This window comes from Ostrinia furnacalis, unplaced genomic scaffold (genome assembly GCF_004193835.3).
Source record: "Ostrinia furnacalis isolate ACB-3 unplaced genomic scaffold, ASM419383v2 OfSCF2237, whole genome shotgun sequence".
In the NCBI taxonomy this organism is placed as follows: Eukaryota; Metazoa; Arthropoda; class Insecta; order Lepidoptera; family Crambidae; genus Ostrinia; species Ostrinia furnacalis.
Window position 1 is genome coordinate 349,913 of NW_021132476.1, and position 15,659 is coordinate 365,571.

General features: G+C 36.6%; 1 protein-coding gene across 5 annotated transcripts in view; it reads right to left on the bottom strand.

The window, feature by feature from the left end:
- The window catches only part of LOC114354868 (verprolin), a 29,440-nt gene extending 14,456 nt beyond the window's left edge, over positions 1-14,984 (bottom strand). For 3 of the 5 annotated variants that reach the window (XM_028307444.1, XM_028307445.1, XM_028307447.1), the window contains exons 1-4: positions 14,192-14,984; positions 12,973-13,328; positions 2,198-2,351; positions 1,559-1,775 (exon numbers count right to left, since the gene is read on the bottom strand). In XM_028307444.1, coding sequence (XP_028163245.1) covers positions 1,559-1,775; positions 2,198-2,351; positions 12,973-13,328; positions 14,192-14,528 — 1,064 coding nt within the window. In that variant the 5' untranslated portion in view covers positions 14,529-14,984. The remainder of the gene's footprint in view (positions 1-1,558; positions 1,776-2,197; positions 2,352-12,972; positions 13,329-14,191) is intronic. The other 2 variants (XM_028307446.1, XM_028307448.1) reach the window with 1 other exon arrangement.
- Between the last annotated feature and the right edge of the window lie 675 nt (positions 14,985-15,659).

Sequence of the window (15,659 nt, forward strand, 5' to 3'; positions counted from 1 at the left end):
AAATAGGAAATGTAGGTGGCCCGTCGTCAACGACTGAATCCACCGTTTGGCCCGACTCTTCAAAAGGTTGAGCAGCGTTGTGTTAAAGTTAATAAAACATCTAACCAAATTGAAACCTATATTTGAATTTTCTCTGGCGTTTCCTCGCTGTTTGTTTTTCTGACTTTGACTCCTATCAAGGAAGTAAAAGTTATCTTGTTTTTAGCTACGCTAATCTTTCAACCATCCCTTTATTTAAGCTTTTGATAACATGTAAATTGCAAAAACAAACATAACGAAGAAAATCATACAAATTAGTTAATTAATATTATTTCATTAATCGGGTTAAGAGAATATTTACACAAGAAGGAAACAAATAACTTGTAAGCAAATAAGGAAATTCAAAGGAGCTCAAAATAAACAATTTATACATAAGTGCACCAGAAGTATGATAGGCATTGCAAATAATTACGTACATATTTGCATATAAACCGCATTGAATAAGGACAAATAATAACTTATTATATTTGGATATTTTGTCATTACAATGGACATTAATTGAAGTAATTGGCTGCTTATCATATTCTATTAGTTGCATTATTTTATATGTATAGTTCTTGTTTCTAATTATATCAAAAGAACACACATAAATGAATTAAACATGAGAGACTGAGAGCTTTAACTTTGAGATGGTTTAGAAAAATTTCTGCTTAGGCACATGTTTTGTCATGGGCGTACTCAGCTTCTGGCCTAACCACGATCGACTGGACTAATAGACTTGATCTACATCGACCGGTTGGCCACCCCTGTTTTAGGTCAAATGGGCGGGGAGCTGCCCTCAAACCTGGGTACGCCCATGTCTTTTGCTGTATTTTCTTGTTAAATTAAAGTACCCGGTAACATTTCACTTTTAATATAAAAGACAAAAACGTAAATAAACAAATCAATGAATATTAAAGACAGCGATACCGCATGAGTCAAGCGGTCATCAGGAAGGGAGTGCCGATATAAACAATTAAGTGCGTAATTGTCCCTTATTACAAGGAAACAAAGTGTGGTTTTCGATGATTCACTTATTCTAATACATTTGCGTAAGGCCAGTGACAATATTGACTCATAGTCATACATCGTCAATACAGGTAAGTTCAGTATGTTCGTGATATTTATTTAACAAATGTAAAATTATGGCAAAAAGTAATTAAATCACAACAAGTCGAAATTTAATGTTAATTTCCAGAACCTTCAACCGCTAAGTGAAAGACAATAAACCACAGAAAGAAGCTTCCTTCTACAATACTTTATGGTGTAAAATGTAAAATTATTTAAGTAATACAGCTAATATTTTCTCTGTATATGGTGAAATCCATGCTATAAGACTAATTAAGTATGCATCGGCTACATAATTCATGGAAAGCTATGCTCGAAACTTGGAACTTTCTTGTCACTGTTTCTAGTTTACCATAAACTTAATTAATACTAGAGATGNGGGCGCCACGTGCGGCTTGCCGTGGCTCACCCGAGGGCACTCTAATAGGTCTCTTTATTAAGTAACAACTGATCCAGTGACATCGAAACTCACCTAGGCATCCTCATACTTTGCGTCCTAGCCGCACCCTTCCCATTGATGATCAGTTTCTTGGGCGGCGGCGAAGGGCGCGCGTCTGGGGCGGGCGGCTTGGGCGCCACGTGCGGCTTGCCGTGGGACACCCGAGGGCGCTCCGATAGGTCCGATGTGGATAATGAGGCGGCTGGAGCGGGCGTGGGCGGCGCTGATGAGAGCGAGGTCATGCTGCCGCCTGTAAGGACATGTTTGATCTTAGTATAACTGAGAAGGGCGCTTGTGGTTTGCGTACCGAAGGAAAGGGGCCAATTAGTTTAAATGTAATCGTTTCCACTAAAAGACATTGCTACAAAATCACAAGGCCCCATATATTGCCACAACTATTTTTTAGTGTTGTACTTCCATAATCTGTTTAGTAACTGATTATTATTTTCTAACAACCGCAACAAACAAATTGAACATGTAACTATTCAGAGGATTATTTATTTATAGGTGATCAAAAGAAACTAAATTAATAATTTAACTGAAGTCCACTTTGATCACCCAGGTCATCTTATCCATGAGTGATCAAAGGACACCATTGTTGCTTGGAGTTCACTTTGATCACTGGGTGATCAAAGCCATGAGATCAAAGTGGATTAGACCAACGATAGTTACCCAGCGAGCCCTGTCCCGCGGGATGCAGCGCGCTCTTGTTTCGCTGTAGGGTAGTCGCGACATGTGTCGGCAGCGCTTGTTCCGCCGTCTGCTGCTGCAAGTTATTGATCCGGTCTGAGATGGAACCCGTCGTCAGAACAGAGTCTGATGAGCTCTGTAACAAGAAACGGGGACATGTTAAAACAAGGCTGCTCAACCCCAGAAAGAATTTTAAGTGGCCCGCGCAAGTATGGTTTGATCTTAATAATTGAGTTTTTATTGCGCTTGTCGAGTGATAGTGGTGACTGAGTTTGTTCCGGCGTTTCTTCTCAGCACTTGCCATATGTTTGTCTCGAAGCGCTGGTAGGGCCTAAAAGATAAGGAGACCATGTAAAGTGCCCCATAAGGGCTACCTTTTCTTTTTTTTATTATTGACGTTCATAAGTGCCACTTGTGGTCTAAACTGAATAAATATTTTTGATTTTGAGTAACTGAAATAGAAAATGTAAGTGGCCCGTCGTTAACGACTGAATCCACCGTTTGGCCCAACTCTTCAAAAGGTTGAGCAGCGTTGTGTTAAAGTTAAAACATCTAACCAAATCAAAACCTACACTTCAATTTCCCCCGGCTTTTGCTCGCTGTTTGTTGTTCTGACTGCCTCCTACCTATATCAAGGGAGTAAAGGTTACCTATCTTGTTTTTAGCAACGCTAATCTTTCAACCATTCCTTTATTTAAGCTTTTGATAACATGTAAATTGCAAAAACAAACATAACGAAGAAAATCATACAAATTCTTAGTTAATTTATTATTTCATAAATCGGGTTAAGAGGATATTTACACAAGAAGGAAACAAATAACTTGTAAGCAAATAAGGAAATCGAAAAGAGCTCAAAATAAACAATTTATACATAAGTGCACTAGAAGTATGATAGACATTGCAAATAATTATGTACATATTTGCATATAAACCGCATTGAATAAGGACAAATAATAATAACTTATATTATATTTGGATATTCTGTCATTACAAATAATTACAATGGACATAAATTAAAGTAATTAGCGGCTTATCATATTATATTAGTTGCGTTGCATTATTTTATATAAACTTCTTGTTTCTGATTCCATCAAAAGAACACACATAAATTAAACATGAGAGACGAAGAAACTTTGAAACGGTTTAAGATAATTTCTGTCTACATGTTTCGTTTTTACTTGTTAAAGCTAACCTATCCGTTAACCTGTTGTTTTTAATATAAAAGAAAAAACGTAAACAAATAAACAATCAATTAATATTAAAGGCAGCGATACCGCATGAGTCAAGCGTTCATCAGGAAGGGAGTGCCGATATAAACAATTAAGTGCGTAATTGTCCCTTATTACAAGGAAACAAAGTGTGGTTTCCGATGATTCATTTATTCTAATACATTTGCGTAAGGCCAGTGACAATATTTGACTCATAGTCATACATCGACAATACAGGTAAGTTCAGTATGTTCGTGATATTTATTTAACAAATGTAAAATTATGGCAAAAAGTAATTAAATCACAACAAGTCGAAATTTTCAATTTCCAGCAAACGCTAAGTGATTGACAAAAGACAATAAACCACAAAAAGAAGCTACCTTCTACAATACTTTATGGAGTAAAATGTAAAATTATTTAAGTAAGTTATACAGCTAATATTTTCTCTGTATATGGTGAAATCGATGCTATAAGACTAATTAAGTATGCATCGGCTACATAATTCATGGAAAGCTATGCTCGAAACTTGGAACTTTCTTGTCACTGTTTCTAGTTTACCATAAAATTAATTAATACACTCACTTAACTCTAATTATTAATCATAATTTAAGGCCCCTACTACAGTCTATACTATAAGGTAATGCCACAAAAATAAGTCAGCTCTATTAAAAAAGTGAGCCTACTGCATTATAATCATCATCTTATGAGTCAGTCAAATGACCCTTACTCTTACTGCATCACAAGCGGAAGGTGAGTGGCCCTCCTAACCCAGTTATTTCAGAGTCAACCAAACCAAATTATAAACATGAAGTGTCTGTTCTTTCAACTTAGAAAAAAAAGAATAGTATAGAAAACATTTATTTGTTTAATTTAATTGTAAGGACAACTTTCAAAGACTGATCTTAGGTATCATACTTAGCGGAAAACTAATTAGTATCCTTAAATATCCCCACTTTCAAGCTAATTAAAACATTATGTTCCTATTACTACATATTATTATTTTCCTTTTCTTGCCCAGTGTTAGTACACTTTAAGAATTTGACTAGCAAGATGGTAAAGCTAGTAAGAAGTAACTTAATCAAGATAATTTACCTATCAAAAATAATTAAAACGATATCGTCCGATAGTACAAAAAATTCAAAACATTACTTGTCAGTTTATCAAAGCTAGGAACAAAGCGACAAGGCAAACCAGATTTATAGTTCGTTAATGACATCATGTCTCGCTGTTTTATAAGCTTTTAATCCGCCATAATCGTTGGAACGAAATTATAATATCAAGGCCTCTGGTACTCTCTCGAGACATCTGCCTACACGAAAGTGAAAAAAGCACGTAACTTAAAACAATAACGCGTAGGGTTGGATGGGCCTTGTATCAAAATTTATTGGGGGCCCTCCCATTTACAAAATAAAAAGTCATCAAGAAATAAGGGGCTCTGTTCATCTAAAAAAAATGTAGGGCCTCTAGTAGACAAGCCTACACTCAGGCCTATTCATTTCATTCATTCATTAAATTCAACTGGCTTAAAGCCTAATATGGGCAGCCAATCTAGAAATCCACGATCGAACAGCGCTCAGATATTCGCAGACTTGTTCATGTTTTAAATAGAAGGATCGATGGAAACCGGAGCTGTATCTAACGCCCTAAAAGTCCTCATACAATGCCTAACAGTCTGACCTATCGTGTATTTTCGAACTCCTCCTATGTTCTTCTGATTAATTTCGTTGCGGATCCAATGACAGTTTAACTTTCCCCCGGGACAACCTTGACCTTAATTGGTTGGGTTTTTGTGGCGGTCAAGCTGTAGATCCTGGCTACACAGGAGTTGCGAACGAGAGGTGGGAATAGTCCCGTTGATCTATCGTGTATTTAATGCGTTAAAACAAAATATTCACTCATCCTATGCCCAACAGTCTAGCCTGTCCCTAAATCTTCACGAACGCATTTTGCATACAATCACAACTGCAGCCTTCGTTTTCCCTTTACCTTGAGGTGCTGCCACTGCTTATGAATATTTAACTGTTAAAGTGATTTCTCAACCACATCATGGTTATTCGATAGCCATTACTCAATGCTAGAAGCAATTAAACACTAACTGCTCTATTGTCCCATAATCCATGCGGCAATTCAATCTTCTGGTTGATCAACAGGGTTGACAACTTCAAATTAAAATCTTAAGTTGTCTAAAACGTTAATAATAATGTATGTCTGTCTATAACAGACGCCACAGGACCGAAGGTACACCCCTACCTATCCTATCAAATTGTGATTTTATGACAAACCAAGATATAGGCGTGACCTAGTTCGGCCAGATCTAATTATATTCCATCAGGTGAGATGACTGAGAGAGCAGGCCAAGAGCTTCCACGTTGTGGATAAAAAAAGTAATTTAGGTTAACAATTTTCAAAAACTTAAATCAGATACAGTACGTATTCAAAAATAATGTGAAAAGAAATTCTCTCAGAGTTGTAAGATTCCCGTCTTTATCGAGGCTTTTCGGTGGCAACCCTAATGTCAAGTAAAACAAGTGTCTCCAAGATGATTCACTGAATCATTGACATTCAAAGCAAGACGCCATGACTAATCTATTGCCCGCCAAGTTCGAACCTTAATTTACAATAGAAACCGCGAACGACTTGATGTAATCACGAAGAACATAGACATGGTGACTAACATTATAGCGTACTATGCAAGCCGCGTACTATCAGATCATTGGGCATTAAGGACGTAGCACACTTATCAACCTGGAAAGGGATCGTAACCGTATCAACAACTCAAGGCGGTCAGTATTCTTTTTATGAAACTCCATACTGCACAAGTGCACACTTATCTGAAACGTAAAGTAAACACCTCACCTCGCGGTTGACGGCGCGCTAAAGGCGATGACAGCTCGCGAAAGACGATACGGTGTTGATCCCTTTCCGACTTGATAAGTCTGCTATGACCTTTATACGTTTGACCAAAAGATAGATATCTGCAATGACTCTTAATACTTAAGGTCATAAGAGCAATTCCATGTGTCTAAAGGACATCCAAGAGTGTTTTTCTTAAGGCAAAGTGAACGCAGGAGTATGTCCTCAGCAACCCAGTAGGTATGTATTTTGAAAATCTGTGTTTTTCTTTCATATTCTCTATCTATTGTGCAAATAAATATTTGAATTTGAATTTACTATCTACTGACTAGTGGGTACCAAAGAAGTATAAAAGTACGCCACTGGATAAATCGTTTTACGTGATCAATGAATAAATAGTATTGTTTTGATCCTCTGAAAACAACATGATTGTGTTTTATCACCTGCGGATTTGAACGCATTTTTTGCTTTTTATGATTATCTATTCGATAGACACGCGCGATATAGATATCGAACGATTAGAACGTGAATAAAACTAAATTTTGAATAATTACACTCCGAATCGGTTTGCCAGGTGAAAATCTATAAATAGAGCTAGCTAGCAGTAACAGTGATAACAACCAGCTGTTGGTGAATCAAATAAACCAACCAACTTTGTATGTATTTAGCTTCCTGTATGTACTCCACGATAGCCAATAGGTATAGCAGGTGTTTTTAGGTAGATTTAACTGTTGTACGTCCCTAAAGGAAAATAGGACCTAAATAACCATTTTGGTTAAGTTTTGAACCAAATAAATATTTGTCTTTCTTTCTAAATCGATCGATAAAAGTCTAATACAGACAGACATTATCGAATCAATATCGAAAATTAATGTCTACAGAAGTACAGACACCGTTTAAAAAAATTAGCGATACAATTTTTGGATTCGAAGTCTGCTTTCAATATATATCTTTAATTTTATTTCCGGAATCTTGGGTGAACTTTTCGTTACAATGTAACTTCAATAACACTTTCATTTTTGAAAGTAAACATTCCGTTACTTTGTGAGATGATCCCCAATGAGCCACTGCTCATTCATCGTAAATTCGAAATGCTAGAATATCATTCGAAAGAAAAATAAAATTTTCTTGAACCATCTACGCCCCTTAATTCTCATGTTGTTGTTAATTTGTCAGTGGTTCATATAATATGTAGGGAAAGTATTATAACTGAAGATAGAAATAATAAATAAAAAACTAAATAAATGCATTTAGCTGTAACTAAAAATAGTCTTCTATATTGGTTACAAACATTACCCCCAGCCTCGATAAATGTTAACTGTTATTTAACTTAACACATTTAACCCTTAACTGGTATCGTAAATTGGACATACGTAACTGGTATCGTGGGGGCCGCGCGGCCCCCATACTATGTTTGCTTCTAGCAAGCATGTTTTACCTATATACTTGAATAAATGCTCATAAATGATATATATCAGGCTTTTTCTATGTAATCATTAAGTTTTTATTGTATTAAATCTTCTTACTTATATACTTCAAGACATTATATAATAGTAACAACTTTTTACGTAATATTTTTGTAACGTTACAAATATCTATGAAACTTACGTTTAGAAAGTTATAATCAAAAATATTATTATTTTAATTAATCCATAATAATGTGAACTTAATAATAAATAACGTTTTAATGTAATGTTTAATAAAAATAATAAGCATTTTATACAAATAAAAACATAAATATTATGTTGACAAACATCAGCAGGTGCTGGTGGATTTCCAGACCACTTGTACTTATTTTTTCATAGTAGCTGGATTGACTAGGTCCTACAACATCTTCATTTTCACTCTCTGAAGAAAAAACTAGAAAATCAGAAGCAGTATCCTCATTATTGACCGAATATTGGTTATTGGGTCTTCACAATTACCTATAATTTTATTATCACTATATCATTCTTCTGACATGCTACTAATCACTAATTTGGAAAAAAAACTTCGTTCTAGGTATCTTCTATTGTTTTATCACTAATAAGCCATCAATACTGCAAAAAAACAAAATCAAATAAAAATTGCCATGAAAAAAAAACTAACGTAACTGGTATTGTGGGGGCCGCGCGGACCCCAACACGTGCATATCTTCGTCCTGGTGAATGATACAGTGCTGAAACGCCTGCACCAGACGCGAGTAGCGCCGAAATGAGAATACCAAAAATTTTGGCTGCCCACGATGCGTAGCTTCTTAGAAATCAAAGAAAACGTCATGCGTGGGGGCCGCGCGGCCCCCACGATACCAGTTAAGGGTTAATATAGCCCAAATGGTAACTGTAACTTTACTCACATAACGTAGTAGCCCATTGGCAGGTACATTTAAATAAAAACAATGTTTTTGCCCAATTCTATGCTGAATTGCTGATATCTGTCTGGTTGATGATATCTGACTGCTACACAGTAAAATGGGGTCAAACGAGCACGTCCTGTAAAGTAATCAATGTGCAAATGACGCGGCGCGTGCCAAAACCAACCGGGTGCCAAAGAGTTTTGTACCATCTGCTATTACAACCAATATGTAGCTCTAGGCTGCACAAGGATGGCCTACGATTTTGACCTATACAGGGTGGAAACGATAACTGATCTCACTCGATTATTTCTAAACTATACAAGATTTCGAAAAACTGGTTACTGATCCTGAAAGTGCTTCACGAGTTCTTTCAAACGGTACCAATAATAGGTTTCAGAATAAACTGGAACTATCCGAAAATTCAATATTTCCAGCGTTCATACATTTCGTAAAGTTACATAATATTAAAAACTACACAAGATATCGTAAATCTGGTTATTGATCCTAAAAGTGCTTCACGAGCTCTATCTAACGGTATCAATATGTTGTTACAGAATAAACTGGATCTATCCTAAAATTCAATGTTTCAGTCTTCCATACATTTAGTACTATCACAGTCATGGCACTCATCTCTTGATAATTTATAGCAAGTAAAGCCTAAAACTAATGTTTTCCACAAATAGTTTTAAATAAGATGAAAGTTACGAGTTTATTTAAACGACTTTTTAAGTTTATTATTTAACAAAAAATAAATTACATTTCTAATATTGTGTCGTTGGCATACATTTAGTATGGAAGCTGGAGACATTGAATTTTCGGATAGTTCCAGTTAATTCTGTAACCTAATATTGGTACCGTTGGATAGAGCTTTTGAAGTACTTTCAGGATTAGTAATCAGTTTTTCGATATCTTGTATAGTTTAGAATTAATCGAATGAGATCACTTATCGTTTCCACCCTGTATAGATAGACCTATTTACTGAAACTGGATTAGCTAACGTTTAGTCGGTTAATAATAGTAAAGATTTTTGTATTTTTTATTTGCTTGACTGTTTTATTTAGCTATTAAGCTAGATAGAGATTATACAAATCTATACATTTACATTTCCAAAGGTTTTATATAATAGACCTTTTGTAAGTCTAATTACCTCCATTCAGTGCAAACATATTTTAATACCCAACTTTCCAGATTAGTTCTTACTTAGTAAATGGCTAATAATTTATGGTTTCCTTCTTGATAAATGAATCACGTATAATAATTAATGAGAATAAGTAAAGAATAGAAACGATTATTCATAGAAGATTAATAATGCCTCGAGGACAATACGTCGTGCGTGCGTCAATTCCCGTGATATCCTGTGGGTTACGCGGCGGTAAACCCAACCGTAGGTAAATATAATACATTGTCAGTCGCACAATGCAAATTCGTTGTATCCGCAATAAAATAATATGATATATGGCAACATCAGCTGAATGAATGAATGCATATCTGCGCGCATAAGAAGGCAGAAATGATAATAATAGTCAAACCAATCTGCAAATTGTTGTATTGTATTCTACAAGACTGTTGAATAGATGTATCATTGGATAGATTACAGGACAATGTTTAGTGTGAAAAGTGTGAGATAGCGCAATGACTCATTTAGTTCGTTAGATAAGAGATAACACTAAATGGCATATACCTAACAGAAAACCTTCAGTTTTGCTTCAAACCAAACATAATGCTATACTGCACCATTTGCACCCTATTGATTCCCATAAGTTTACATAATTTCGGTAAAAGATCTCATGATACGGGCGTAACGATTTCTTATTCGCGATTTCGTGTACAGACAACGCCATCTTTTGGTGGTGCTGGAAAACACCTAACTTGCAAGTGATAATGTAGATCAGTAATTTATATTATTATTGTCACATGAGAAGAACTGAGTTTAAATGTAAAATATCAGTGAAACGCAACTCACCCTAAAATAATATCTTCTAAACTGTATTTCCTCGTCGTCCATTGTTAGATTGTTACAATAACGAAAATGCAACAAAATAGATCGCAAAAAATACACCCAAAACAATTATTAACTGATAGAGATTCTCGCTACAGCCCAGCGGATAATATTATCAGATAAACACTTGACATGGCAATGGATAGCAGATATCGACAGACAAGTACATGAAATGATTTGATAAAAAGAAAATTAAGAATAGGAACTTTTAAATACATATATTTGCTGCGGCTGATCACCAATTCGTTCCAATCTATGCAGTTCATTATAAGTATGTGATAGTTATAACTTAGTAAGAAACCATATATAACTGAAAATACGTAGGTGTACGAGTAATCTTGAACAAAGAAACTCATTTTTTTTAGATTTGAAGGTGTAATTTAGTTCTACATTTGAAGTCGTAGATAAAGCTAATGATAAAACATTTTAACACAATAGATAAATTAATAAGTGGCTGATATCAGGCATTTCCCGATTGTAGCACACTTTGTAATCGGAACAACAGGACCAGAATCAATATTACCTTTATATTTGATTTCTCTGACCAGGGTCTGATATTTAGAGCGTAAAAAAATTAGTCATCCTTTTAATTCGCCAAAAATATAGTACTGCATAAGAATGTGAGATTTCCAATTGAAAGGCGTGATTACTCGGTAATGTACATATACAAAACGATGTTGCCAACGCAACATCAGCCTACAGTATTTTTCCGAATAACACGGCAATAAAATTCGGGTCTCATCCACCCACCAGCTTTCGCAACACGTTGCCCAGCTTACCAACTACGAACGAGTGCATCTGTGTTGAAATAAGCGATATCCACTGCACCGATGCGAGTTTGTTTAAGTTATTCTCAGTCAACACATCGGGCAAGGTTAATCTAAATTAAAGATACCAAAACGGTCCATATCCACCCACAGAGATGCCGCGAAGGCGCACGTGGACGTTTATCCCCGCTAAGGATATTTTTACCTTTTACCACTGTTCGTGGGAGTCATCTTTTATTTCTACGGAAGTATTATGTCAATAGTTATTTATAAATGCTTAGTTAGACTATCAGAATGTGACCGAGGTCCGAGGTACGCAATCGTAATGCATAGCACAGTTACTGAACCAAGTAATTTGATGATAGCAACGGGAATTTGCAATCAAGTACAGCGTAATGTTAACACAGCTATAATGGTACAAAAACAAGAAAATATTACTGGAGAGTACACACTATGCCGGTTATATTGATTACTAGCGAACGCCCGCGTCTTTGTCCGTACCAATATTGTCTCCAAAAACTTTCTACTTTTACTTCACTCCTTTAGCAATAGCTTCGAAAAATCCCTTCAAATATTCCTCCTACCATAGGGATGATCCTAAAGGAAGCAAAAATCTACAGACAGTGAGTTCTCAGATAGTAAAATCACGATGCGTCTGTCACACTGTGATATCTATCTATTAAAGAACCGAATAAACGTAATTGATTTGCTCTTGTTGCCGTTGGCCTAATTAAGTTAGTTAATTAATGACCAGGGTCAGTTGATAGAAGATTGTCATATAGCACAGATACATCGAGTTCGGTCCACCTGTTCTTGTGTACGCAGTAGATGGATCGGCGCCACGCTCGGTTGAATCCATTTGCACATCCAACACTCTTATCCCAACGCACTAAGGGCTAGCAATCTGATCCCAACAGTGGCGGATATAGTGCCATTGTAAATACAGCTGATGGTCAATTCATATTTTTTGTGTCAGGTGTCAGAGTGAGAATACATAATAAACATTCCTAGCGTGATAGAGACGTAATTGTTTTATCGAGGCTTGATATTCTTGATAACATTAATTGCCTAATAAGAAATCGCTCCGATCTTTATCAGTCGGCGTTGCATAGCCGCATAGACAATTAGACACCTACCTGCCAAACGGCATTTATTGATGTAGGTGAATAAATCCGTCGAAAAGTTGCCTGCTATACTACTGTATTGTCTACCTACATCAGTGGTTCTTAACCGGTGGTCCGCGGACCACTGGTAGTCCCTGGAGGCATTCCAAGTGGTCCACGAAGACATCGTAATAAACAAGTGACGTGATGTGATGAGTCGAGTCAACACAACGCAAACGGCGCACAGTGGACGAGAAATCGACCTCCACTTTTATAGGATTTTGAAAAAAATATGTGGTCCCTGACAAGACAGAAATTTGGTAAAATGGTCCCTCGTGACTTAAATGTTAAGAACCACTGACCTACATGATAATCTTCTTTAACTCTTCTTCTTCTTCTTTGGTTTATGGCGATGAACTTGCGTTTTTTCGCCACTGAGGACACATAATTTAACTCTTAATAATATCATGCATAAGCAAAAATTACACTCACCAATGGCATCGCCGGTTTCTGCACAGGGGGTTGAGGAGGTGGTCCCCTCACTCTGATATCGCTGGGCTGCCGCCTGACGACAGGCCGCGCCGGCGGGGGCTCCCTCGGCGGCTCTCTATGGCTCTCTCTAACTGGCTCTCTGGGCGACTCTCTAGGCGACTCTCTGTGGTGATCCCTGACGGATTCTCCTCGCTCCCGTCCAGCTAGGGCTTCGGAAAGCGCCGCGGTTAGCGCCCCGACGCTTCCAGGCGGCGCGGGCATCGCCGGCCTACTCCTCTCGGGGGATGACTTCGTTGGCTGCTGCGGCGGTGGAAACCGCGGCGCATCCATCTTCGCTTGACCATTTTGTGTTGATCCTAAAATGTGACGTTATGGGATGTTTGACTCAGGTACAGATTTTATGATGAAGTGGCCAGTACTTTGTTGTTTGTAGGGCAATATGTAATCTTTTTGAACTTATTGTAATCAGTTGGGGTCTAGTTTTAATAAATCATCTAAAAATAAAACTGTATAGGTACTTGACACAAAATAGTGATTCTTGTGTTTTTTACAGTAAGTATTGATAATTCCTTTTATTAAAAAAATAAAGATTTATTCCTAAATATAAATAAACTATACCAATAAGTAGGTATTGTTTTAAAACCTTCATTGTACTAATAAGGGGCACTTTTTAATTTGGAAAATCATTAATTTAATTGAAATTAAATGATTGAATGGCTTAAACTAGGTATTGCCCAGGTTATTCTTTCAATACAGGGGATTCATCATGATCATAAATAAACAAAATTTCCAGAGGTAAATCTAGTTGTAATGGACAACTTGTAATCAAGTAGGCAAATGTTATCATCATTATCATATCACACAGTACAATATAATGATGATAACATAAACAACATTCTTTGATTACATTAATGAATAACCATACTCAAAACAAGTTATCAAATTTATTTTATAACTTGAAATTACAAGAACTTGAATATTTTGTACACTTGTAAATATTTGTCTCCAAAAAAACATCATAAAATTCTTAAACTTTCTCAGATCAACAGTAATCTTTGCATACATTCCCACCATTATTGATGAACTAATGATGAGTATTACAATGAATTTCTCATGTAATTTTTAACTTAGTAGCGAGATTGATTATTGCTACATCATTTTGATCTATAATATTTACTGATAATAGTGAAAAGAATAGAAAGTAGAGAGCACAGCTTACCACCCAGTTTCCCAGTAGACCTCAGTTTTGGCATGCCCCCAGCAAACAGGCCTCCGAGTGGGAGAGCCCCACCACCATTCTGCATGGGTCCACTTCTAACTCCATTTCCAACCGGGCCACTACTTTTAGTTTCCACATTTGAAACCTTCCCAGGTATGTATGGTCCACTTTTGTCCACTGTAACAGTCTTTTTCAACCTCGCACCCTGTCTAATGGAACTCAACAAGGCACTTCTGTCGTCAGAGGAGCCTCCTTTGGACGAACCCCCGAATATAGGCGGCGGAGGCGGCCCGGGCGGAGGAGGCGGACCAGGCGGCGGCGGGGGCTTCGGTGCCATTGCGACAAACCTCACACGCTTGCACTAAATGCCCATCAGTCACAAACAACTGATATTGAAGGCAGCGATGCCAATGACTTCTCTAGGCGAATAGCGATCACGACACACGACCCCTCACAGCAAGCCTCCGCGATCACACTAGCACGTGATGACAACACACACTGTTCGATACGTCACTCCCATCCATACTAATTTACATAAAATAACGAGGAACCTTGCCCTAAAAGATTAATCATTGTAGGAAATACGTAGGCACTAGAAATTGTTTTCATCGAAGACACCTCATTCCCAAGTCAGCTTAAGTATAAAATAATATAGTAACATGTAACTTTATTAGATTTCGGTAGAAGTAAGTTATAGCTTTGATAAATGTAAAGCTTCGGAAAGAATTCCACAACAAAATTACTCGAACGAGTTCACTCGACGAAATTCGTCAAAATTTTACAAATATGGCTGACCATCAGCTGTCAAAAATAACAGATAAAAAATATATTGCCATATCAAAAAATATCAAGACACACTGTTCAAACGTAAATCAGTCGTTGTCGTCCTGAGAAAAATAAATAAAAGGTTACCCTACTTAGAAAGAGAGAGCCTGCCCACAGAGAGCGAGATAGTGATACATAGGTTGTGCTTCAAGTAGGTATTCTAAGTCTGGCCTCCATTTTTATCTTTAGCTTCATGGTCTCACTAACCTCTGCTTAGAAAATAAAAACAAAATTAAACCTTGCAACTTGCTTAAAAAATACCTTCCAAGTAAAAATTCAATAATCTGAGACTCAAATATACTGTCTTATTTNTTAAAAAATCTCACAACTTATAGTAGTTTTTCGCAAATTTGAGAGGTTCGAGAACATTCAACTGTCGACTAATGAGAGGGATGGTGTTTTTTCTCAACATTGAAAGAAATCGAATCATTTGTAAGTTTCAAGTTTCAAATATTTGAATGAGAACAAAAATGATTCCAAATGGTTATATTTATTATGAAATCTAACATTAATTAACATAAAAATTAAACCATGGACACAACGTTCACCTTAATTAAACAAAATTATCATGATAGCACTTCCTCATAATTCATGCATTTGGTCAGTCTCACTAACCTCTGCTTAGAAATTAAAAACAAAATTA